Here is a 26,065-nt window from a genome sequence, read left to right on the forward strand (position 1 = left end):
TGAGCTGAGGTATCGCTGATGCTACAATAAAAGCCAGCAAACTAGCATTAGCCTCAGAGCCATGCTGTCAGGCCGAGTTTCTAGAAACACCCACAATGCAACAGCTGTAGGAGAGGTTTTTATGGGACATTTCACTGTATTTTGCATTCTTGAAATTGACTTTATAGTGATTTTCTGTAGTGATTGTTTGTTTTTGTGATGGTATATTTCAAAAATGTGTGCGACAACAAATAAAAACTTTAAAAGTAAAAGGTTATTATGGCACTAAAATGTTTGACACCCCTGGTTTAAAGGCACGGTACACACCTTTTAAAGAAATATGTAACACGATTTTATCTGGAAGAAAAGAAAAAAAAGAAACATGACGCAATGTTTTATTATTTCACATATAGAGAGTGCTTATTTTAAACAATGTGTCTTCGTAGGCATGGACAATTATGCCATATTAAGGTCACAGCTTCTATATAACCAGAATACCTTGTAGGACTTAAAGGTCATGCAGAAATGACTGAATGGACGAGTGTTAAGAAAGTTCAAATAAAACAAATCAAATAAAAAATGAACATATCAAGCAAACTCCTTCAAATCAGTATCTCCATCAATAACAATGTAAAAAAAGAAGAAGCTCTAAATCCTTTTTAACCAGGATGTGGCTTGTTTCATAGTGCATTTTGTCGTTAAGTCGCTGTCCACATCTTCGAATGTCCAACAAGCTCTCTTGGTCAGCGGTTCCTGGGGCAGCGTCAGCATTCAGCGCGGATCGCTTTGACCATCCACTCGGACCTGGAAACCAGTAACCTCAGCCTGGCTCCGGACGACTGGATCAGCTCCTTCCCACTGAGGAGGTGAAGCACAAGTCAGCGAAAATTAAAAAAGAAGAAGAAAAAGAAGAAGAAGGAGAAAATAAGACACTGAGCAGGTTTCTTTTGACCTCTGGTAGTCCAACCCAAGCAGGCTGACTCCGTTCACAGCCAGGATCCGGTCTCCTGGGAGCAGCTTCTCGCACCGAGCTGCAGGAGAGTCTGGGACCACCGCTCGGATGAAGACCCCCTTCACCTTCATCGACGTGTCCTGGAACCGTTGAGATGAAGACGCTGAGTCCTCAAGAAAACACTCAAGATGGGCACAAGTTAACGAGGAAGACATGGACTCTAAAGGTTTGAAATGAAAATCTTCTACAAGTTCTGGGGTTAAATTTGTTGGGTCCATGAAGTGGGACTGAAGGTTGCTCTTCATTTACCAGTCTGTCCAGATTCCTACCATATTTGAATGTCTTGAACATCTACATCTCTTGGGAAGATGCGTTTTCTCACTCTTAGGACTTAGTTCTCTTACCCTTGTGTCAACCAAGGCAAGACCAAGTCCATTTTGGCCTCGCTCCAGCTCCAAGCTGAAAACCTCATCGTTGTCCTCGTCATAATGATCATCCGCCACCTCCTCCTCCTCCTCCACGTCCTCCTCCTCTTCCTCCTTTAGCTCCACAAGTCGTTGCATAATGCTGGAATCTGACTTTAAGCGGTCGACTTTCAGTGCAGCAAGACATTCAAACACTAATCCGCCTACGGAGAAATCAGACGAGTTCCATTTAATTTCTTTATACTACAAACCCAAACGTCAAACACGTCAACGTCCTCCTGTACCTTCATCTTGCACATCAACAGCAGAGGACCAGGGAAGAGCCTCGTCATCGTCCTCCGTCCTCTTGTCATGGTTCATGAGATCAACAGGATCCTCTAGGCGAGGGGTGTTTGGGGGAGTGAGGAGACATGAAGGGTCCAGAGACGACCTGGTCACACTCACTCTGGTCTGCAGCTCAAGGTTTCTCAACTTCTGGGACAGAATGTTTGTACCACAGGAGTCAAAGTCATCCAGGTAGCAGGAGAGGGAGGGAGAAGGGGGTGAGGGGGGTGAGGCAACAGAGGCAGCACAGCTTGGTTGGTGGTTTTGGACGGATAGGATCACCTCATCTGGCGATGCATTCAAAGGTTCCAGAGTCGTGTTGAAAAGAACTTCTGTCCTAGTTGGTTTTCCCTCCGTCTGAATGGAACAACCCTGAAGGAAAGATAAGAATCCACACGAAAACCACATTTTACCATAAAGTGTTATTTTGACCTTTAATAATCATAACTATTAGCTGATTACGTCAAGTCAACAGTCTCCATTTTTAATCTATATTGGAATGCATAGCGACACATCTTCTACCTCAACCACTAATGAGCAACCTTTATGACTAAAAGAGACATTTTCCTTGTAATTTTCCACCAAATAAAATGTGTCTGAAGCCACAGAAAATGCGAACGATCGAAAACAAACAGCAGCATCAACTGGTGGCCTGGCATGCTAACTACATCGTTTTCAGCATGTCTGTCATTTCTATGTAACATGGTTTTGAAAACGCTGCTGTGTAAATGCAAAACTAGATGAATAAATGAGAAATTCAACAGTCGTGGCAAATCGACCCATTCAGTGATCTTCTATTCTTGCTTTATGCTGGAGTCTTGAGGCAGAACTTAATCTAACATGTGTCTCTTTGGAGTTGAGTTATCCGTCGAGAACCCTGGGAAAACCTATACACACAAACACAAGTAGAACATGCAAACTCCAACCCTTATTTTAAGAAGTAAATGTACATTTTTGTGTGGCGGGTTCTCCTCTGCAGCTGTGACGTTTAACTGGGATATAAACTCCCTCAGCACGTCCAGCTGTTCCCTCAGAGAAACATCTGCCACCGGCCGCCTCAGCTGGAGCTGGTAACCCCCGTCAGGCAGCACCAGAGGATGGTGGGTGTCGAAGCTCTCCAGGAGGTCGGCTGAGGAAGACATGAGTGTTAGAAGTGAGACGTTCCTCGTGTTTCGTCATGCAGAATGATCAGACGCTCACCGGTCTGGACGGCTGCAGCCTGGTCCGGAGCCGCCGGCGTCCAGGCGTGTCTGCAGGGAGACATCGGGCTGTACAGGGTCAGCAGGTGGTTGAGCTGAGCTGGACTCAGGGCGGGGTGGTCGGAGCGCAACGTCGCCCAGGATGCCTGCACAACAACCGGGATTAGAACTTTTAGTTTCGGCTAAGCTGTTATTCCACTAAACAATGTTTAACCTGCTGCTGCTATTTGCAAAAGTCACTCAATCCATCCTTTAGCAGCACCCAATGCTCATCATACCAGCAGCGAGTGGATTCAAGACTTTAGGATAATCTGTTTGATGACTATGGTCCACCAACCCGGAGGGGGCAGAACTCTCAGGCTCTATTATGCAGAGTATGGCCAGAAACCACAGGGTTTTCTATGCCTCTGGTGTAAAATCCTACTGAGTCACTCAAAGAAGCATCAAGAGGAACAGTAACACAACAATAACTGAAGCTTTGGGCTACTACGCAGTGGTTTAGTCTACATTACCAGCAAGTTTACAACATTTACCCACTAAACCCAATTCGATCCACTGCAAAAAAGAAAGAAAGGAAGAAAGAAAGGAAGAAGTGCCAAAACCATGAAAGGGAATGTTTACTTTGCTTTCATGTCTGTAAGCTACTGTTCCCCTCTCAGCTGTCTGCGACTGCAAAACGTCTCAAATGACTCCTTCAGTCCTTCAGAAATGAAAGTCTATTCTTGTGGAACTATAAATACAAAACCGAACAAGAGTAATTTATTATTAAAAGAAATAATTTTCTGTCCACTCAGCAAAAACTGTGTGATTCAGTGTCCAATGATGATTTAGAGCTGGATTTGTGTTGAATGTGTGTGTGTGTGTGTGTGTGTGTGTGTGTGTGTGTGTGTGTGTGTGTGTGTGTGTGTGTGTGTGTGTGTGTGTGTGTGTGTGTGTGTGTGTGTGTGTGTGTGTGTGCATGCGTGTGCGTGTGCGTGTGAGTGTGTGCTTTGCCTGCAGTAAATTCTTTCTGGGCGTAGCCAACAGATTGATGGCTGATGACAGAGTGTGTGTGTGCTCCAAGGCCAGTTCTCCCAGTCCGGCTGCGTGGGCCCAGTCCAGGATCAGGTCCAGGTTGGCCCGCATCCGCACGCCTCTGGACCACTGGTAGAAACCTGGCTCCGAGCCTGTGTGCACAAGAGAGTGTCTGTTCATTAAAATGAAATTACAGCAGCCATCCCCAGTCTGCTCATAAATCTGGAGGCTCAGTTCGCGGTGCGTGGGGTTGGAGCTCCACACGGCCTTTTAACCACCAAACTCTAATCAGTTAATGTTTGACAAAATTCAGACGATGCTGCATTCACAAAACCGGAACAAATGTGAGGACTTACCTTGTGATCTTTAACCAAATCAAATCAGTTCAGTTTATATAAACACTCACACATCTGATAGCTTTATAGATGTGTTATTGAAGCATCACACTCATAATAATTGGATTCATGGGTAGTTTGTGGCTGTTCATTTTCAATCGCCAATCAGTTAATTATTGTGTCAATGTGAAAATTCACACAAATTGTTCCCAAGTCTTTCTTGAGATGCAGTATTCACATAACTGGGAACAATTAAATTTACTTATGCTGTGATCTTCCACAACAAACACCTAATCAGTTTATTCTTGAGTCTATATAAACGTTCCGACCACATTTGATAAAAATATAAACGTCTTAATGCCTTCTTCGGACGTCACAGCTTTGAGAATGGGACAATGTGACGTCACAGTGAAGTAATCTTGTGACATGTCAGCATCAAACTCTAATCAGTTCATTCTTGAGTCAATGTAAAACGTCCCACAACTTTCAAAGACATTCACAAGCTTTTCTTCCGATGTAGCATTCATAAAACTAGGACAGATGTGAAGCCTTACCCTGGAATATCCAACATTTAATCAGGTCATTCTTGAGTTTATATAAACATTCCCATCACATTGTATTTGTAAACCCACAATTCAATTGCAACTTCTCACCACTCACAATCATTCCATCTTTGACTCCATGCAAACTTTCTTATCATATTTCCAAAGACAATTCCTAGGTCAGAATGAGATGCTGCATTCAAGAACACAGGAGACAAACCAATAAAATCGAATCAGTTCATTCTTGAGTCTATTTGAACTTTTTAACCTCATTCATGAAAATCCCACCGTGTAACTTTGAACAGTTTGGATCAGATCAGTTTATTTTCTATTCCCATTGGGATTTATCTAACTGACACTAAGATTGTTGCTGTGTTTGTTGACCGAAAGTCCATTTGAACAGTTTGTCCATTTATTTGCATCCTTTCAATTCCACTGGCATCTTTCCAAAACCTCCAGACCTGGAACCTCCTGAGTAGTCCTGATTTGTTTTTCCTTCTGGGTGGAACACCTGATCCGACAAAGAAAGGTTCTCACCATATATATTCCTACCTGCTAATTACCACCACAACACCTAATACTCCGAATACCACAAATAACTTATCGTACATTCTGCTCCCATACCCAGTAAAGATTCTCAGAATGTCTAAAAACACCTCTATGACCTCAATGACCTTAACACAGAACGTAGAAATGCTGTTTTCATTGCACATCAACTGTCATTTATTGAACTAGAGGATATATTGGGGGAGTGGGAAGGAAATAACACTCCTTCAGGAGGAGTGCTTAAGTTTATTACACTTTTGAGGTCATTTAAAGCAGAGCGGCTGTAAAACTGGATGCCCACAAGGGGGCAGGATGGTTCCAGCTCAGCACGCCTGCCCTTTGGGGTTTGAGCGAGGGAACATGTTTGAGGTTAGCAGCTCCTAATTGAGCAGGCAGGTATCAGACCACAGAGCCTCATGTTGGGCTGAGTTTCAGGACACACTGTAACTCCACACTGCACAGTTAAAGAGAAAATATCTGAGGAACGTTATTCTGAATCTACAAGTTCCCTCCGAGAATGATCATACATCATGCCAGACGTTTATCGGGTAATATGTGTATAAAGTTGCTACACACACACACACACACACACACACACACACACACACACACACACACACACACACACACACACACACACACACACACACACACACACACACACACACACACACACACACACACACACACACAAAGTGCTCCTGAATGTTTACTGAGACTTTATACTGTATTTGTCACCAGTAGTTTGCATGTTCTCCTTACATGCGCATGAGTTTTCTCAGAGTATTCTCATTTTCTCTCAAAGTCCAAAAAACATGCTTTTTACTTGAATCATCTAGGGTCTACAAGATTTACAACCTTTTTTCTTTTCTTTTCCTAATTTCCAGCAAACAAAGTGTCATCTGGGGAAACAACATATATTTATTCATTAAAATAGAATAACACAGCCCATGATGTCATTTGTTTTTACTACAACCAAAAGATATTTAGCTTTTTCATTACATGTTCCAGAGGTTTAAGTTATTTTTGCTGCAAATAGTCATTTTAACAATTTCAGCAATTTTGGGGTAGTTTAACAGTTTTAACTTTTTGAGTTGTTTTTAGCAATTTCAGCAACTTTACTTTATTTTGTTTTTAGAAAGGTGTTAAGAGTCCTTTTAGAATGTTGTCTGTGGTGCAAATATAATAAAAATAGCTATTTACAAATGATTTTTTTTGTAAAATTCAAGGTGCCACTGCAAAAACCCTTATTTTGCTCAAAAGCTGTGGGTTGCATTCTCCTAACTTAGAGTCTCTAAACTGGAACGTTGTGAATGAGAGTGTGGATCCCCGTTGGATTAAGTAATATGGGCAAGAGGCTCTGGTGCTCTCACTCCTGAACCAAGTGAAGCCCTCCGTTGCCTGACCGGTGGAAGGTTGCAGGTTTGATTCCCGATTTCATCCTGTCAAGGTGTCCATGGAAAGCATGCCGGGACCATAACCCGGAGGTTATTGACAGATTATGTTGGGGCAGTGGTGTCCCAGAGACCAGAGGCTAATGACCTTGGGATCAGGAGTTTGCAGGTTTGATTCCCACAGTGGACAGGCCACCACTGCAGGTCCCTGAGCAAGACCCTTGACCCCTATCAGCTCCGCAGTGCCCTAATGTGGTTCTGGATTACAAATCTCTGATGAAATAAGGCTTTAAATTCTCACAGGAATAATGTCATGAATTGTGAATCAGTATGAATTTGGTTTGTGCCGTCAAGTAATTGTTGTAATCTGTTGTATTTTGGGAATTTTACTCGATTTAGAACTTGTGCAGCTCTTTTACAGAGCCAGGACACAACATTGACAAGTTATCACATCATGAGATAATTAAAATAAAGACCCTTTCATGTCTGAGAACAATTACAGGTCTCTTATTATTAACCCATCGTGTTGTCGTTAGATTGAAGGAGGAATCAAACTGGGGTTTTCTTGTTGTGACAGAAGACCTGTCCCACCACTCTTTGGCCTTTTTTTCACAAAACTGCTTGCTTAATTTCTTTGGTAGAAATTAGTGGTAATTTCTTCGACTCACATGAGCCAAACTCAACATCCCGAAAGCACGGGTTGGTGCAGCTGACAAAAAAATAAATGTTGCTCGTACCTTTCTCCATGAGCGAGTTGAAGAGCGAGGCGTTGATGAAATAGAAGAGGTAGCCGAGGAGCTGAGAGGAAATCTCTGGGTGAACCTGGCAGTCTGACAGGAGCGTCCAGGTCTCGGTCAGAACGTCCAACACCCGCCGGATCTCCCCGGGGACCCACAGTCCACAGCTAGCCACAGGGAACCCAACACTTTGGACGGACTCTTGTGGTTCGGAGTTCTCCCTGAACGGGTTGCAGTCCAGCAGTCCTGGCAGGATCGGATACAAGAGCTGAGGGGAAGACATAAAAAAGTGAATGAGTCCATGTGGAGATTGTTGATGATTCCTGTGGGTCAGTTTGAGGTTGGAAAAGTTGACAATGCGCAGTGGCTGCTCTGATCACCGAACTAAAACATGAAACCCACCAAATGAGATTTCAGACCACCCATACAGCACATGCATGTCTGTCTCTGACACTGCTGCAGAGCTGATATAAGATTAATTTGACACAAACTGAAAAAAGACAAAGTCTTCCACATTTCCTCTAGCCCAACCAAAGGTCCACTGGTGCTCTTTAGAGGAACCTCGGACAAGGACACCTTTGTTCGGGCTAATTGTACACAGACATCCCCCCTTTCCCTCCGATCTCACTCTTACACCCACCGAGCATCCGAGGCCAGCGCCAGCCGGAGATCCACATTCCTGAAAAGCTGAAAGTGGCTGATGTGGGCTTGGCATGGTGCTGCAACAAGGACTGCTGAGTGAAGACTTCTGAAGGAATCAACCCCAGAGGATCGGTTTACATGTAGGCCAATGGGGCCGAGCCCGAACAGCAGAACAGCCGCAGCTCTCGCTGCACATGAGACAATGGAAATGGGTGAGCATTAAACTGAATAATAATGCAAGGGCTGCCAGTTTGGAAAATATCGCTCAGCTGAGCCAAGCTGGAGAAGATCCATCCACTCGACGAGAGCTGGGTTCTGGGATTACCGCATGCATCCATGTACTAGCCTCGGGGTCACAACATAAAGTGCTCCGTCTGCTTGTTTGTGCATTCATCGTGATGGACAAGTAAACACACAGTCTGCCCACAAGCCTGTTAAAGTGCGCCTTGATTCATCCCAACATGTCTTCAGCCGGAATAGCTGTTCACCAGTGGCGCCTTTTGTTTCCCGTCCCGGAGCTGAAAGACGAATATCGCGGCGGATGAGCAGGAAATCTCCCAACATAAACACAGATTTAGCAAAATGCTACCATTGCTCTTACAGTTTGGATAAAAGCTTGTTGCGAAACTAGTAGAGTAGAGTTTTGAAGTCTGATTTACTGAGATCTTGTATGAAGCATGCTGATTTGCATGCTCATACAAACAGATTACTCTTTTGGTTTTTCATGGAGTGATCAGATGGGGAGCTGAGCCACGACAAGCACAAACTGAAATGTGATTTTAACGTGTTGGTGAACGAAGTTATGCAACAGAGTGTTTGGGGGAAAAAAACAACAATATGGGAGATGATCTCTCACAGTCAAAGCTGTGGTAAAAAGAAGAGGAACTCACCCCAGAGTTTCAGTAACGATCCCAAGAACTAAGAAGGTTTATAATACTGAAAATACATTCTAATAAATTCTACAAATAAATGTCTTTCACCACAATAATAACAGCATCCCTGTTAAAATGCTGTTCGTTGGCTACAAGCAGATTTACTGCAACATCCAGAGGTCATGTTGAGATTTATTAGTGGGCATGTCCATTAAATCGAGGGGTCACAACGGAATCCATATATCGAGATACAATGTTCGCATTGTTTTTGGCTATATAGAGTGCTAGCATATAATTCCCACTACTGGGATTGAGTCAGATTGACTCCTCCACAAAAAGCTCAGCTACAAATCAACAAGTCCTCTGAACCCAGTGAACCCGGTGGGAGAGGACAGCCTAGAGGTCTGAAGTTTCTTCTGTCACATTTTACAACCCTTTCACATACTTTACACAAAATAAAGATTGCCTGTCTATGAACATGTAATCTGAAGACAAACTCACCTAAAATATTTCATATAAGCTTATTTGTATTTACAAGAAGAACTACAGATATGATTTGCTGATATTTTATGGTTTTTAGCTGTTTTACCACTTTTAGTGATCGTAGCCGTGAGCTGGCCATTCTGTAGCTGCGGTCACTCTTCACTGTTTGTGATAATGGAGCTGTTTTGGCTGTTTTTGGAATAATTTGCTATTTTTGTTGTTCAAATAGCAGAAACAAGTAATGTTTAAAGTATTTTTTCCATTTAGCTGATTTAGCCATTTTATTTCATTAACTGTTAGCTATCCACTAGTTACCTGCTACAGCCATTTTAACCATTTTTGTTTCTTTGGCTTTAAAAAAAAAAGGGGGAGGGGCAATTTTTTACATAATTGACTTTTAGTGGTTTTAACTAAAATAGTTTTTAAAAAATGAAATTTGAGGTAGTTTAGCCATTCACTTGGATGTTTTAGCCATTCTAACTATTAGCTAGCCATTAGCTAGCTGCTGCAGCTGTTTTCACAATTTTTGATTTTTGTTTACGCTGCTTTAGCAAATTTAGCTGCTTAAGCTATTGCTACCATTTTATTTACAATAGCTTAAACAGCTATTGTTTAAGCCAATTTAGCCAATTAGCTGTTTCAGCCATTATGGCATGGTGTTTTGTAAGTGTATACTGTTTTAGTGCTTAGAGCTGTTTTAGTAAGTTTCGTATGTTTAACCATTACTCTTCTTTTTCTCCACGCATCCAACGAACACGCAAACAAGGATGTTATATAGTGAAAGCATCTGTCATTGAATAGATTTCTTGTATTTTCCACTGAGACTTTTTTTTATTTTGATTTAACCATGGTCAGCATATCAATAGATGCATTAAGAAACTCCACATTTAGAGATAGTGCCAGAGAGGCACACGCACTACAGTCTCTACTATATTGTTATGAAGTGTTTACTCACACATAAATTAGTGAGAAATTCAGGAACCCAGTACAGAGGGCTTAAAAAGCCACATGTGGCTCTGGAACGGTGGGTTGCAGACCCCTGAGACCCCTGAGTGGGCAGCACAGGGGAACCACCTGGTTTTAGCTGAGGCTTTATAGATCTGGGTTTTCTGAGAAATGACAGTGGTGATGGATGGTGTGACACGCCTGGAAAAACCAAGACGAATCGAGACCATGTCCGAAGAAAACCAGCCGAGTGTGAAAACAAGCAAAACATGTGGATCAGTGGTCAGTGGGACAACTTTTTATGAAGGGACTACCTGTTCAGTTCCCCGTTATGTACTTTCTTTGCTTGATGTTTGTACTTTTTGTTCCCAGAGGTTTGATTTAGCTGCTAGCTTACACAGACACCTGCTCCGCACCACACACCACTTCGCTCATCCTTGTAAACTCATTCCTTTCTACCATTTCTGGTGCTTTTTCTCTGCTTCTTTGTTAACTTTTTTTTTTTCTGCACGGCCAAAGCTAACTTCTGCTTTTGCCACATTTCTTAGATAAAATGTGATGATGAGTGACCCTCTCACAACGCTTTACTTGCAGTTCTATGCAGATGACACACTACTGTACGTCTCTCTGAAATCTGGAAGAACAGATATTTATGTGAAACTGGATTATTTATTTATTTTATTTTTTTAAGATGAATGACTCCAAATCCAAAATCATCCTCTTCGCAGTTTCCTGACCCTGCACCGTGTACTTTCTTGTCATAGGCTCACGTATTCCTCCTGAAAGCCTCGCACCTTATCAGGAGCTTTTTTTTTTTGAATTAGACTTGCAACTGTGTAAATTTAAAAAAGTTGAATATTAGCCACAATGAAAGGTGAAATGTTCTTTTGAAAGCTTATTTTGATTAATTATCTCTCTGCTGCCATGTAAAAAGAATGAAATTCATTCTTTCAATCTTTTTTTATCTTGAAGTTGCCATCGGTGTCTTCATTCAGATTTCAGCTCTAAGCATCTCAGAGTTGCATTAAGACAAAATGAGTCATAAAATGTTGCATTTTTTTTAGATTATTTCTGGATTTGCTCACAAACGAGTAGTTAGGCGACCACTTCCTCCAGCTGAAATGTATGAGGAAAACTCCTATAGTTTCCTCTTCAGCGATCCAGTGTCTCCTCGTTGCCTTCCTTCCTGATACAGGAGAAGGATTTCATCAGGACGTGGACGTCCGGCTGGCAAGAACCAAACTCATGCTAAACTTCAGGCCTCAGACACACTGGCAGAAAGAACGAGCTGGATGTCATCGTATGATCGTAAATAAGCCGATCTCCTCATTAGTAGTTCTTTTTGGACCCACACCCGCACAGTTCCACTGGAAATCTGTCTGAAACTTTCCTGGGCTCGCTTCCATGGGTGTGGTGCACAACTGAAGGCTACCATGAAATATTAGTACTGTGGGAATAGGGCACATCGTACACAAAGACACATGTTCACCACTCACTGCTTAAACAGCTTCAGTAATGTGTTAACTGACATTTAGAACACATTCATTTAAATACAATGCACAAGGGTGTCATCGGAGGACTTCAAAGTTGCTTAAAACTTTTCTGAAACGAAGATGCAAAATCACTGCGTTTTCACAGGGAACACTGCTGTTGCCTCAGTCTGCTTACACACTTTATCGTCCTCTATCTGGATTTATCAGATCGGGCTACTGCTCGCGAACACTGGGCAAAATGCAGGAACAAGACGACCACGGACAGACATACTTTCACAATTATAGCCAATTTAGGGGAACTAATTCTACACTAAGGATGATGTTCTTGGACTGCGAGAGGAAACCAAAGAAAATCCATCCAGTACAGATACGATTTAACTATTGCTAACCATCCAATCTCAGTTGCACAAAGAGGAATGTGCATTTTGTGTACAATTTTTAGTCCGACTGTAAAATTTCATGTAAATTTGAGGACCATTTTTGTTCCCCTCCTTATCATAGATGCTGCTCTACAACCCAACATGTGGGATTGGTTTATTTGTTTGGGGTCTTTACATGGATAAACATACAAAAAGGTGCAATGCGAAGGTTGATGTGAACGGTATTCATTCCCCATCGCCGGCGTAAAAACACAAACACTGAGACTCCCGCTGTCCCGTCTGTCTGCAGTGCAACAAAGCCCCCCAGTGTGGACCTGCGGTTGCAGTTTGCTCTATTAGAAGCTGTCAATGTGACTCACAGGGCTTCTTATTCTCCACTCGGCTCGGATTATTTACTTTTCTTAAGCTACACATCATAATGGTCAGTGAGCGGCTCCATCACTGTGATCAGACTCTTCTCTGTTGGCTCTTTATGGTTATTTCTGGAGCTACGTGCAGCCTCTATATGGTGGTATCCTGCATGTTTAACATGTGTACCTTTACTTTGATTTTCTTGATTCATGGCAGGTATTTTAAGCAGAGCAAAATGTAAATTTCAGTGCATTCATTTCTTCCTCTTCCACTCTCGTCCAACAATCGCACCAACTGGTGCCTTTTGTATCTCAAGTTTGTGAGTACACAAGGTGCAGTTGTTCTTTCCACGCTTGCATCGCACCAGAGTTTGATTGGAGTAGCATGGTTCTCCTCTTTAATCCTGCTGCAGTGGGTGTGTGAGGTTATAAGTGTGTGTAGAAAGCTGAGTGAGCATTGTGGACGAGACAGAAAGAAGTGAAGTAATAATAATCCTGAAATCAGAGACACGTTGTCATGGTAACATAATGCTAACATGTGATCCTGGTTATAAGCTGCGCCTCACATACGAACCTTGGTGATGTAATAAACACACTGCTGGAAGGCGAGCATGACGACCTCCTCCAGGACGGCTATCGTTTCTTCATTGGCTGAACGGACACGGGAGAGATGAAGCTCCAGCAGGGCTGGAAAACACATTCACAAATTCATAAACATCTTTACTGTTTTATGCAAAAGAAATGTGAAATATGGACAAAGATACGCGGTAAATGTAGCAGTTTTTGGCAAAGAGAAGATTTTTACGAATAAGATAGTTTCAGTTTCTCGTCTTGGTCACAATTAGCTTTGAAGAGGATATTTTGCAGTCGTTTACGTTCTTAACGTGCTAGAAAATCACCAGAACCTCTTACTATTCACAGGTACCATATTTTCGGGCTTACAGATCACCCTTCTTTTAGTTTTGACTGATCATATGACTTATATTAAGAAGCGACTTGTATATCAAAATATACCACAATGTACCATCTGTTACCACTAGATGTCACTGCGTGACAACAGTATACCGTGACAGCACCACCGGTAAGCATAACCCTGCACATTTAGCCCAAACCGAACAGCAATACTCCGAAAGCTAATTTTAAACCTGATTTCCCCCAATAATGCAGCATATTTAATATGAGCACCTAAAAATATGGAGAAGCACCTTTACTTATTAGATCAAGCACATATTGAAGTACAGTTCAGAGGATGAGCAAACTCCCGAGCCAAAACGTAACAAAAAAAAATAAAAAGAGTTGCTTTTCATTAGTGACTGACTTTGAAAACCCCCAAGTCTATAAAACTAACCTAACTTCTTAGCTTCTTTCCTTTCTTCATCTTCCTCCTCCTCGTCCTGTTCCTGCTCCTCTCGGACTCTCCATTCCACAACAAGAGGCAGCTGGTACTGAACCATCTGCAGCAGCTCCAGACTGTTTGACATCCACACCACCAGAGGGCGCAACCCTGACGTCACCTCACCGAGGCTGAGAGCAAGGTGGTCCTCGGGGTTCGTGCTTTCTCCGCCGAGGCTGAAACACAATTGGAAACCATCCACATTGCTCGCTGTGTATGAAGAAGTGATCAATGGCTGCGGTGAAACATGAAGTTTAGCTTACGCTTCAGGCTGAACCGCAGCGAGATTCTTTGTGTGGTCCTACATGAAAACACAAACATTTTTCAATTAATCAAGCAAACAAAGAGATGGTATCTTATTCTGAAAGTGAAAATGACTAGCTTAATTAAAGAAATCTGCTTGAATATGTTGTGTGGCTCCAGTGAGATTTCCTTTGGTGGAAAGTGACCAAAGAAAAAGTTTCTTCTTTCTTACAGGTTGCAGACCGCTGTGGTCTATGCAGTCACAGAGTACTCTGCCCAGAAAACATGGCACCGTTGACTTCTGACTGAGACAGATTAGACGAGGCACAATATTTGTAACCGTCTGTTGCTTGAAGATAACAACATGCCCCCCGTGTGCTTGACCGTGCTTGACCATGCCTCATTATAGGACCAAAAAGCTGCTTTTACCTCATAGAACAGGGATGTTCAACTTGAGGGGGTCAAAGGTCACAAGATTTTCATCCTCTCTACCAGAATGCTCGTTTGAAACACATTATCTAATGATATATGGCAACTGAAGGTTTGATTTGTTAAGATAAAAAGCCAATTCAGGATGATCTACTGGGAATTTCAGTCAAATACCAACATACAACTGAATGCCATCTGGATAAAAGTATAGATTCAGGTAACTTTACAAAAGTCTACATTTTTATTAGCCTTCACTGAAATTTTGAAATATTGACATTTCAAAAAATTACAAAGAGATTACCATTTTTTGGCATCCCGAAGATTTCAGATATAATATACTGAAGAAGATCCAAAACTCAGCTTTTTCCATCAAAATACATTAATTTCATCATTTCAACTTATATAAATTTGAGGAATAATTGCAATTGATATTGGCTTCCAAATTTGGTCAAAGGGCCTTTTAATCCCAGCATCATATTTTTGGGAAAATTCCTAATGGCCTGCGAGCAGAGAGACGGGAAGTCTGTCGGTTGAATGTGTCTCCAATAGAAAGTGAAAGATTCTGGACACGATAACAGCGAAGACCAAACACGCTTTGCACACAATGAGATAGAGCCCTTAAACTTCAGCTGACTTCAAGTGTAAATTGAAACTGTTTCCTACAGGTGAAGTGGACCTTTGACTCTGACTTACCCACACGGCACTCTGAACGTCACTGGAAATCAGTAGCAGGAGCCTGCGGAGGCTCGACGCTTCAAGACATGCTGCTGAATACTGAACGCACATGCACAGCAGAAAGGAAACAGTCAACGGTGGCCGGTCGATGACGCTGTGGGCACTTCCCATAGCGACGATCTCCTTGACGACGCGGTCCTCGTACTCTGCTTCATAGTTTAGAGTCAGGCTTCGTCCTTCGGGGGAGGTTAGGAACGGAGCGGCGCAGTCGCTGATGCGCCGCCTGCAGTCTGAGCTCCGGAGGTCGGCGCAGGTCGACGTGCAGGTGCTGCAGACGAGTGTTTCTCCATTTTGGCAAGTATTGTGACCGAGCATCCAGGGAGGAGACGACAAGCCAGACTCAGGAAGAATGCCACTCACCCCCTTCATTCAAAGAAAAAAAAAAGAAAAAATCAAGAAACATGAAGTCAATGTGTAATAATCATAACTGGAGCAACGTCTTACCTTGGGGGTCGACGCGAGAGGATCTTTGAAGAGAAACAGGTAGTGCTGTCCCAAACCGATCACGTCGCCGGGGCTGAGCTGCATGTCGTTTTGCAATAATTCTCCGTTCCTGGTGACCACAGCGTTCTGGCCAGGGCAGAGCGTGGTGGGACCGCCACCGCCACCGCGACGGAAGCAACAGTGTCTGGGATGGATGTCGGAGGCAGATAGAAGAATGTCTGCTTTCGATGCGTCTTCAGAGTTCATCTGTTGACCAATGGTCATGTTTGGTGCCACAAGAAGGTAAATGACAAAATCCTGAAAGGAGAGACAGGGAGCAGACGTTATCCCTGGAAAGATTCCCAGTTCAGTGGATTGGTTTATTACAACGTTTTGAAAATGATGTCCTTTTGCACGGAAATGGCAGAAACGACAAAATGACGAAGCTGGATTGTTATTACAGGCGACTGTCAACTCTAAACTACCAGATCCCAGGACAATGTGGACAATATGGACACTGTGGAGGAAAACATTGTTGGTGTAGTTCATCTACTCGCACATGTGCAGAAGAACTATTTACTACGGCCGTGGTGCGCATGTGCAGTAGAAGTGTTTTCGAAAAGTTGCTTGTCATTTCATCATTTCATTTTACTTTCAAATTGGCAGAACTAAACTAACTTAGTTAGCATGATGCTCATGGACATGACAAAGTTACATTTCAATTTGAAACACTGGCATCAGCAGACTTGTGATAGAGTTGTGTGTACTCGTTAAAGAAGAACCTTGATTGAGCAAACTTTGAATTTGTCCCACAGTGTAGCTCCAAGTTCATGTTAAATATCAGGACCTAGGCCTGATGCAAGCAGTTTTGTGGTCTTGAGAAACAAAGGGAATCCGTCATCAATAGTCAAGGAAAACGTGTAACATCTCACAATTTTGTTAATACATAACAACGGTCCCTCTGAGCCAAAGCTTAGCAGCATGGTCATGTGCCCGTATTAAAATAACAGTCTTCACCCAAGCCCGATTAGGCAAACAATGTTTTATGAAACCCGGTGAGTGGGGGGCACAATGTGAAGGGATTATTGTGTTTGACATTCCCCTTGTGATGCTTTGTCTTTTCCAGCCGGAGAGATTTAACCGGCTGAATTAAGACAAACACGCTCACTAAGCCGTGTCGGGAGCGCAGGCCGAGGGTGTGATCGCATTTTGGTTATGGGTCTTTAGGGAAAACAAGTGTGACGCAGAGTGAAAATCAACTGTAATGTGTGAGAGGTAGCTGCTGTGTGTGCAGCAGTTGAAAAAAAAAAAAAAACTCCACGTAATCAGTCAGGAAGCAGTGGCAGGTTTGTCTTTTTCTGTTTCCTGATCGCAGAGTTTTTCTACGAGCAGCTCCCTGACCTCTGGCATCAACATTTCTGCTGTCGGTTTCTCTTCGCGAAACACCTTCTCTGAGTGTATTTTCACTGTAACTACAGGGCACCTCGGTGTATTTTGCCCCATTAATATAGTTCCAGTCTAATGCAAAGCACATGTGAACATTTGGTCAAGAAGCCAAAAAAACTGCATGTGAAGCAGCTTTCCATGGAAGCTGAATTAACTGTTACCTGTTCCCAGATCCGCTCGGTTTAGTTCCCTGTTATGGTGCCGCACACTTGCAGGTTGGGACGTACGGCGATGAGAACGAGAAGGTCTTGAGTTTGAGTTCCAGTACCTTTCAGCGTAGCATTTGCATGGGTTTCCTTCACAGTGTATGTGAATCCAGATTCTACTCTGCCTTCACCCACTGTTAGCTGTTATTGCCTCCAGCGCCAGATCACCACTTTTCCCTTGTAGTTACCCTAAATGAAGCCCCTTTATCTCTGTAAGGTGAATTAATCCATTTAATCCTGATTGGTCAGCTTCCAGGAAACCCCTCGGTCGGGATTGATGGATTTACTGAAAATCTGTGCTCACTGTCGTTTGACACCGGGATCATGGTCTTAACAACTCATTATCGTTTTTAATCATCTGAGGTGTTTGCCTTTTCTAAACTATGAATCAGCAAAAGCTGCCTCAATTATATATTTTAACAAATGTGTGACTATGTCTATAAATGGTCCCATTTAATGCCACATGGGCTGAAAGTCAAAACCACCAACTGTTTCTTTGGGAAAATGACCAACATCATTTCTATTCCCCTCAACATCACATCGTGGAGTTAGTTCAACGCAAACGATGGCACTGCTGTCAGGAAAGCTGACTTGGCGAACTCGTCAAATCATACAATGTGTTTGAAAATAGCACGATGATCATTGCCTCTTTTGAGACTGAAAGATTATTGTTTTTACAAGCCATTAAATGGTGACAAATTCCCAGGGAACAAAGCTCAAATGAGAGGAGCACACCTTTCCTGACACTTTACCAACTATCCATTCATCCATCCGCCTTTTACACTTCTTTCTTTCAACTCGGGTTGGACGGGACTTCAGCCAATCACAGCGAATAGAGGGGAACAGACAAGGTAATGCAAAAACAGACAATCATGACATAGACACACATATCAGCAGTAATGTTTGATCCATGGTGGTGATGATGGTCCATGGTGACCCATGGTGAGCCAGACATCTGGTGACTCTGATTCATGTTCATGTGGCATTAAAAGAACCAATTATGGTCATTTTTAAGGCTTTAACCATGTTTTGGAACTCCACAGATGTAGATCTTGATGATTCACAATCTGAAAGATTCTGATTTATCTTATTTTTGGGATCAGAAAAGTTGAGTATTCTCTTTGTACGCGAAAAATCTGGAAGATTTCAGTGACTCCAAACGTTGTTGTGTTGAAAGCTAAGTGAGTGTGACTGGACCCCTGGCGTGTTTGGATACCTGTGTGAGGCTGCGGCCTTGCAGCAGCAGCAGGTAGGGACAGTCACGAGGAGGGTGAATCGAGTACTGTGTGGTGTTATCATCGCTGCTCTCCGTCTCCTCCCGCTCCGACTCCTCTCCTTCATGCTCGCCGCGGGGCCCCGGCGGACAGTGGCTCTCTGTTCTGGCCGGCGGTCCGTTGTCCCGGACGGCGGAGGCCGCCGGTGTCTGAATGCCGTTCTGTTCCAGACGTTGAGTCAAACTCTCGCGCCGATCCTTGACCCCCCTGATGCCGCCGGGGTCCGGGCTGCCGTCTGAATCCAGAAGGTCCATCTCGCTCTTGCTCCGCCATAGTTTCTGGCTGCGGCCGACGGTCCTCTCGATGAAGGTGGAGGTCACCCTGGAGCGGCTCTTCTGAAGCTTGCGGGCCTGGGCGTTGATACCTGAGGGGGTGGGGATGGATAAACAAACACGAGGTCCTGGGAATGTAGTGAAACTGTACCAAGTGAGCTGCTATATAAACACATTAGGCACACTGGCAATGGAATGTGGTGACAGAGCAACACGTTTAATTTTTTTTCCTGAAGCTGGGTAAGGTTTGTGTGTGTGTGTGTGTGTGTGTGTGTGTGTGTGTGTGTGTGTGTGTGTGTGTGTGTGTGTGTGTGTGTGTGTGTGTGTGTGTGTGTGTGTGTGTGTGTGCGCGCGTTCGGTCAATCATACATAGAGTGCTTATGCCAGAGTCAACAGGGAAAGCTCTGTATAGGAAGCAGGCCTTAGTGGAAAAAAAGACAGTGCTAATGGAAATTTTAAAAAATAAGACCCCCCCCCCCCCCCCCCCCCCCCCCCAACAATTGGCATCCGCCATCTGACTCTGATAGAAGTCCATCCAATGTTTAAAAAAAAAAATCACGATCTACCTTATTATGGCCGTTTGTGAAGCTTCTCACTTCACCTCTGGAAGCAGGTGATTAGATTCTGTCTCTTTAAAAGTACCCTTACATACATGTAACCCCAATTCAACAGCTTTTAGTAGCAAACTGAATTAGTCTACAAACGGCATCAAGTGCCAGCATCGTCATCTTGCGAGCGTGACAGAAACAAATGTTTGACTGACAGATATTTAGCCTCTACACAGGTAACACTCTCTGTGAAACCATGCGTTTCTTTAAGGCCTGCCATCCTGAACATCTTCTTTTAATTCAATAACGCCCAACATGTCGAGAAGCTGCATGAAGGGCTAATTGTAGTTTGACACCAGCATCATCCTAACAAAACAAGTAAGAGGTTTTGTACAGAGGGGAATTCTCAATGAAAGAGGGGAAAATTTACCAAATCCACATGCTGACCTTGATGGAAGTCCATCACAAGTAGAAATAAATCTAAACAAAGGCAATCAGTTCATCTTTGTTCTAAAACCAGCTTTGCTCAGCATATTTAAGGCCTCGCTTCCTAAAAGCCTTCATCTAATCTGGATCGGCTCACTCCTTAAAAGCTGAGCCAAGCGCGCTCTGTAATTTGACACCAGTCTCATCATCTTCGTAGCTCTGAGTCTCTAACGGGAGCAGACGACTACAAAAAGGAGTGCGCGACGAGCTGATGCCGTCTCGTGCATATCTGGTCATAGACAGCATGTTTATGCTGGAGTCGACGTGCAAAAGGAAAAGTTTTGTGCATGAACAAAGACCTCCCCTGGAAAAAAAAAAAAGAACAGCTCATGGAAATGGGGAAAAAAAACAACAAAAAAAACTGAGCTCGCACAGAAGCAGGATTCCACAAGCTGACACTGATAGAAGCCCATCACAAGCAGAGCCATTCATAAAAACACATAACAGGACACGCTCTTACAGAGCGACCGCAGCTGTGTCAACCACGACCGGCGGCCGCTCCCCAACAAACGGGTGTAAAAGTGAGAGAAAGCGTCCCTCCCTCCAGCTTTACCCTTTGTGTCGGGCATTGAGGCGGAAAGTTGTGGGCGCTTTCTGTCACAGCACGCTCCAGAAACGCACAGTCTTCTGCGAGGTAGGGGTTTGCCCTGCAGTATTAAAAGAGGGCGTGCCGCCAGAGGAGGCTTAATTAACTCGCAGTGTGTCTGCAGCCTTCATCACATTTCAAGTTTTACAGGTCACGTTTTATGGCAGAAGGGGTGATACACAAATCCAAATTTGTAGCAGGAATTGAAAAGAAAGAAATAAGGCAACAGTAGACGTATTAAACTATAGTTTGGTCTGCGTGGCTTGGCTGATATTCATTGGAAAAGGAAAAAAACACAGCGTGCCAGCAAACCACATTTTTACTGTGAAAACTCTGAGGCTGTTCTTTTATTCTTACAATGCCTCATGTAATAGGAAAGATTCAGGCAAGCAGACAATCTCATTCAGGATTTCAAGACACGATTCTCATCGCTCCAGGTAGGAAGCGTCTCTCAGAAAACTTATGATGGAGCTCAGTTGACCAGATCCGATGGAGTCTCCACTCATTAGGAAAGTTCAAACGTACCAGCAGTGACGGTGTCCTTCTCTTTGGATGTCTTCTCCTCCACCGAGCTTCTCTTCTGGATTTCGAAGCGCCTTGCCAAACCCTCCCTGGGTTTCCACAAGGACTGCAGGAGGAGAGGCTTCTCGTGGTCGCCCAGCACTCTGAACCCTTCGGTCCTCCACTGATGGCTGCCGGTGGTGCCAATTGTGTCGCAGAGAACAAAGGCCTCGGCCTCCTCTTTGCTCTGGCCGTACCTGCGTCACATCCGATGGAATCAGAATGTAAATACTTGACAAAACAATCACAGTCAAAGACACGGTACCATAACGAACCAACTCCCACCAAGTCTGCCTTGGTTCTTGATTAAAGGAGAAGAAGGAACCCAAGATTTCCTCCATGAAGCCTGTGAATTCATTACGTATCAGTGCTGGATGCTGAACTGTACCAAACACCTTACTTGTAGATGTGTTAGTCTTCTGGTGGCAGCCAGGTGAGTTATGTGTTTGCAGAGCCTTAAGGCCTTGTCTACACTGCTAGAACCCATTTTTATATCAGAAAAGTTTCACATTCACACATCGTCCTACTTCGTCGTACACTTTAGAGGAGATGGAGAATTTATAAAACATTGAACTCAATTGAGCAATAGAGTATTAGACACTGAAGCCGTGTAAAACCCAATGGAAAAGTTTGAAAAACCTAAAATACTTTGTTCGGGTAAGAAAAAGTTGCAAAATCTGTTGGTTCCTCGCAATGTGCAAAAACCTTTCCCAATGCACATACTGTACAGGAGAGTATTATTATTAGTAAATGATTTTAATGATATGGATCAGATTAACTTTGTTTGGTTTCCAATTGCTTCATCATGGATTTTTTTTTTTTTATCTACATACATGCTGAATGTTACAGTACTGTATCTTAACCCTGCTGGCAACAGCCAGGTATAGTGGATAGTTGGTTTTGCAGAGCTTTAAACTGGAGTTGTCCTCATTATATTGAAGACAGTAAAGTTGCAAATTCCTTGTGATGTGTCATGCTCATCCTCCGGTACTTGAAGAACCCATGGTGTAACTCAAGAGTGCTCAAAACGACAACTCAAGAAATATCTGCCATTAATAAAGCCAACTGTATTATCTGATAAATAAACCTCAATACAACAAAGCCAGTAAACCATCAGGAGTCTGATTGATGGTTTTTTTTTTAAGAATGCAGCACATCTAACTTTCACAGTGAATTTTATTCATGGAGGGGAAAAAAATAGTCCTGACTTCCCCCTTCCTCTTCAAGCCGAATACCACGTGCATTAATCATCCCATTATGTTTTTGGCTGCAACGTAAGCTGAGACTGACAGACATGCACTCTCCAGAGAGGCCGCCTCGCTGGCTGTCTTCTCATACCAGTCTGTGGTTTTCCCTCGACCTTTTCAGTGCTGCTAAATGAAGAATCTGGCACGCACACACAGTCTGCATTGTACGGCAATTAAATGAAACACAACAACGGGTCGAGTCGGCTTTGTCGGTCCAAAACACAGCGATCGCAAACGACACGGAGGGCCCAACCTTTCACACTTTTACAAAGCGGTTTGATATTTGGACGACGTAACATCCGCTAGGACAGAACTCGCTCACATGGACACATGAGGACACGCACGCAACATGTGGCGCGCAGACAGTCCGCGTGCTCACCGTTCCAGGGCCTCCTTCACCAGTTCCTTGGCGCTGGAGTGCATGGTGGCCAGAACGCTCTTGTAGTGAGCCCCCTCACAGATTTCGTTGCCAAAGATCTTGAGAATCCCCGGCGCCGTGATCTGATTGGACAGCTCAGACGGGTCGTCCGCCACTAATGCATCCGTGGAGATCACTGCAGAAACAGGCTGTGGTTCATAAGTGACCATGCAAGAGCGTTTGGCACGTTAAATGTGTCTGTTCAGCAATCATGCAAAGCCAAAGAACGTTAAAAAAAAAAAATCACGTTTAGGACATTTTGACCAGTGATGTGCAAGATTACATAAACTAAATAAGTAACTAGTTGCAATAAAGCGGAACTTGTAGTTTGTGTTACTTTTAGGTCCTGTTTATATGACAATATTTTAAGTGAAAACCCTTTTTATGTTTTTATTTAAATAAAGATTCACGTTTACTTGCAACATTTTCAAAACAATGTCCTTTTAACTGCAGGAATGTTGAAATGAATGGAGTTTTCATGTTTTTGTAATGAACGCTATAAACACGAACAATGGGAGTACACGGACTTTCGTATGGACAGATGCTGAAGTTCCATTGTTATTCCAGGTCACTCTCAACTATAAAATATCAAGTCCCATGAGAATATGGACTGGGAGTCGTGACACTCTTGAAGGCAAACATTTGTGTTATTGTCGAGCACATGTGTATAAGAACTATTTACTGTGGCCGTGGCGGGCATGCACAGTAGTAGAGGTACAGAAACGTTGCATTTTCCCCCCGCTCACATGGAGACACAGTCAGAACTATTTTGAAAGGTTCTACTTTGGAGCCATTTTTAAAAAGTTGTGTATCCAGTGACTACTCCACATTCATGTGTAAACATGGCCTCATTTGTGTCCCTGGATGTTAGTTAAAGTTACGTCAGTTAGAGGGAGGAAGATGGTCTGGAGATGCTCTCTGAAATTAAAGTCAGAGAGACGTACTGCTTCCCTTCCTGGTCTGGACGGACAGGGTGGACTTGAGTCCTGCTGTCAGAGACATGGCGTCTGAGCTGGAGGTGGGCCGGCGCTGGAAGACCCCTGAGAGGCGGTTGCTATGGCGACGGATGCGGCTCTTGCTGGGCTGTCTGATGGCGACGGCCTCAGGCGAGGAAGACGCTGACCTGGTGAAGGACACCAGAGACACCTGGTCAGGTGGCTTATCTGTGGGTTAGTCAAAGTTAGTCAAACTAATTTGAAGGATTATGAAGATTAATCAAAGAAATCTTGATAAATCTGATCCAATAAACAGATAACAAACCATATTTTATATGGTAACATTAAAAGTGTGCAATTAAACTACAGTAAAACCAAATGAATGGAAATAAAGATTTTAAAGCAACATAAATAAAATAAAAACAAGTATGAAGTGAATAAAATCCTTTGTTAGATTTTTGTAATCAAATTGAAAAAAATGGGAAACTTTTAAAATGCAATTAATTAATGAAAAGAAAATGATCTATTTTAACCTAAAACAAAACCCCAACAAACTCAACCCAATAAATCCATTTAACATAAACTAACATTAATTAGTACAAAATTAATTTTGGATCTTCAATCATTGTTTATAAATTGCATAAATCCTAATAATAAAATCAGATGAAGTTATTTTTTTTTTTAATAAAATGTACCATTAAAGGATTTTGAATATACTGTTTCACAGTTCATAAAAATTAACAAAATATTATAAATTACAGTCAATGAGAAATAACATTAATAATATTTAAATGACTCAGACATCTGAAAAGAAAATAATTAAATTGATTAAAGAAAAAAAACACACAATAAATTAGATCAGTTTAAATTAAATTAAATCAGATGAAGTGAGATAAGATTAAATAAAATTAAACTGAAATAAATCAAATTAAACCACATATTAAATGAAAAGATAGAATCAACCCCGTCCCGTCAGTATAGATGCTGGATGATTAAAGCCTCCGTCCCCTCCACCCTGCAGTCTGTACATACGTGTCTGTGGCAGCTCTGAGCCCTCAGCTCTCCCTCTGCATGCCTCCCTGCTCTGTCGGAGGGGGAATGAAAGAATGAAGTGTTGTTTCCTTCACGGGGCTCCTCTAAGCTTCTTAACCCTCACACAGGTCCACAGCTTTCAGATTTACGAATCATTTGAGCTCAGACATGGGTGGAGCTGCGGGTTTTAATGAGCTAATTGTTCAGATTCATTTTGAAAAATGTTTGAAGTTTGCTGAGTGACAGGGGGAGATGCGGACTGTTCCATGTACTCACATATGAGAGCCATCACTTGTCTTCCTTCCCAGCCTGGCGAAGCGTCTCTTTGGGGGAGCTGCCGGTGGTCTCGGTGGGAGAGAGCGCAGGTCCTCGGAAGAATTCTTCATCTGACTCATTCCCGTCCGAACCTCGATCCCCTTCGATGTGTGTTTATATCTTCAGTTTCAGTCAGAAGTCCGAGTTCCCCCTCATGTTCTACTCCTGAGATGTCTCATCCAGTCCATCCCGTGTCATTACGCACTCCGGAGCAGATGTTTCCAGCCCTCATCCAGCTGCTGGAGCTGATGCAGACTAACAGCTGAGGCTCTGGCTACATCTGTACCCCTCTAACCTGTGTAAACTGTGTCTCGGGGGGGCTTTCAAAAAAGACAGAAAGTGGATAGATCATGCGCAAGGGATGTTTCAAATTGGTCACGAACCCGCTCTCTCCAGATGCGCATGCAACGCGCGCAGCTGCACAGAGGTGCCCAGCACGCGCACACCCGCCCACCTCCGTGAAAGTTCTCTTGAATGAAACCCCTCCTGTCTGGTTTGAATGCAGGCTACTACGATGCACAAAGAAAAAAATATATATAAATACATAAATACATCTCTTCCGTTAAAGCTGAAATCCACAGAGAAAAAAAAGCATAATTTGCAGTAAAAACGTGACTAAACTGAATGTTTCTGCACATTTCTGCGTCAACGACTCCATCTTCTGGCTGCACACAGATCACATTTCACTTTCCCTGTAACAAGTTATGAAACACGTGGTATGAATGAACAGAAAATACAAGCAGCTTATCTTGGTTTAGCTGGCATGTCTTAGGACATATTTCAGTTCAGGAGCCACATAGCGACAGTTTCATCCTGAGTGGCATAATACAGTGGCCATAATAACCTTTAAATTTAAAACTGGACATTTTAATGGCCAGTCTCTTTGTTGTGCTGTGTCCGCTCC

General features: G+C 43.1%; 1 protein-coding gene across 2 annotated transcripts; it reads right to left on the reverse strand.

The window, feature by feature from the left end:
• Positions 1-356: 356 nt before the first annotated feature.
• radil2b (Ras association and DIL domains 2b) lies at positions 357-25,563 on the reverse strand. Of its 2 annotated transcripts, none has more exons than XM_080459308.1 (18): positions 25,123-25,563; positions 23,824-24,002; positions 22,841-23,015; positions 21,179-21,411; positions 18,704-19,125; positions 15,857-16,153; positions 15,371-15,775; positions 14,269-14,306; positions 13,961-14,181; positions 13,187-13,299; positions 7,448-7,715; positions 3,873-4,045; positions 2,881-3,025; positions 2,631-2,809; positions 1,641-2,052; positions 1,336-1,559; positions 932-1,071; positions 357-837 (listed from the first exon to the last, which is right to left on the reverse strand). In XM_080459308.1, the coding sequence occupies exons 1-18, from the start codon at positions 25,239-25,241 to the stop codon at positions 744-746; spliced, it is 3,837 nt and encodes a 1,278-aa protein (XP_080315434.1). In that variant the 5' UTR covers positions 25,242-25,563; the 3' UTR covers positions 357-743. The 2 variants fall into 2 exon arrangements, with proteins under 2 accessions (XP_080315434.1, XP_080315435.1); XM_080459309.1 differs by lacking the exon at positions 25,123-25,563 and adding an exon at positions 24,847-24,904 and having other exon boundaries at positions 363-837.
• Positions 25,564-26,065: the final 502 nt, after the last annotated feature.

This window comes from Lipophrys pholis (assembly GCF_963383615.2).
Source record: "Lipophrys pholis genome assembly, chromosome: 1".
NCBI classification, from domain to species: domain Eukaryota; kingdom Metazoa; phylum Chordata; class Actinopteri; order Blenniiformes; family Blenniidae; genus Lipophrys; species Lipophrys pholis.

Excerpts from the sequence above, each read along its gene's own strand:
- radil2b (XM_080459308.1), bottom strand. The coding sequence starts at position 25,241 with ATGAGTCAGATGAAGAATTCTTCCGAGGACCTGCGCTCTCTCCCACCG. Across the intron at positions 1,560-1,640 it reads TGTTGATGTGCAAGATGAAG|GCGGATTAGTGTTTGAATGT; the intron begins GTACAGGAGGAC and ends ATTTCTCCGTAG. Across the intron at positions 1,072-1,335 it reads TTGCCTTGGTTGACACAAGG|GACACGTCGATGAAGGTGAA; the intron begins GTAAGAGAACTA and ends CAACGGTTCCAG.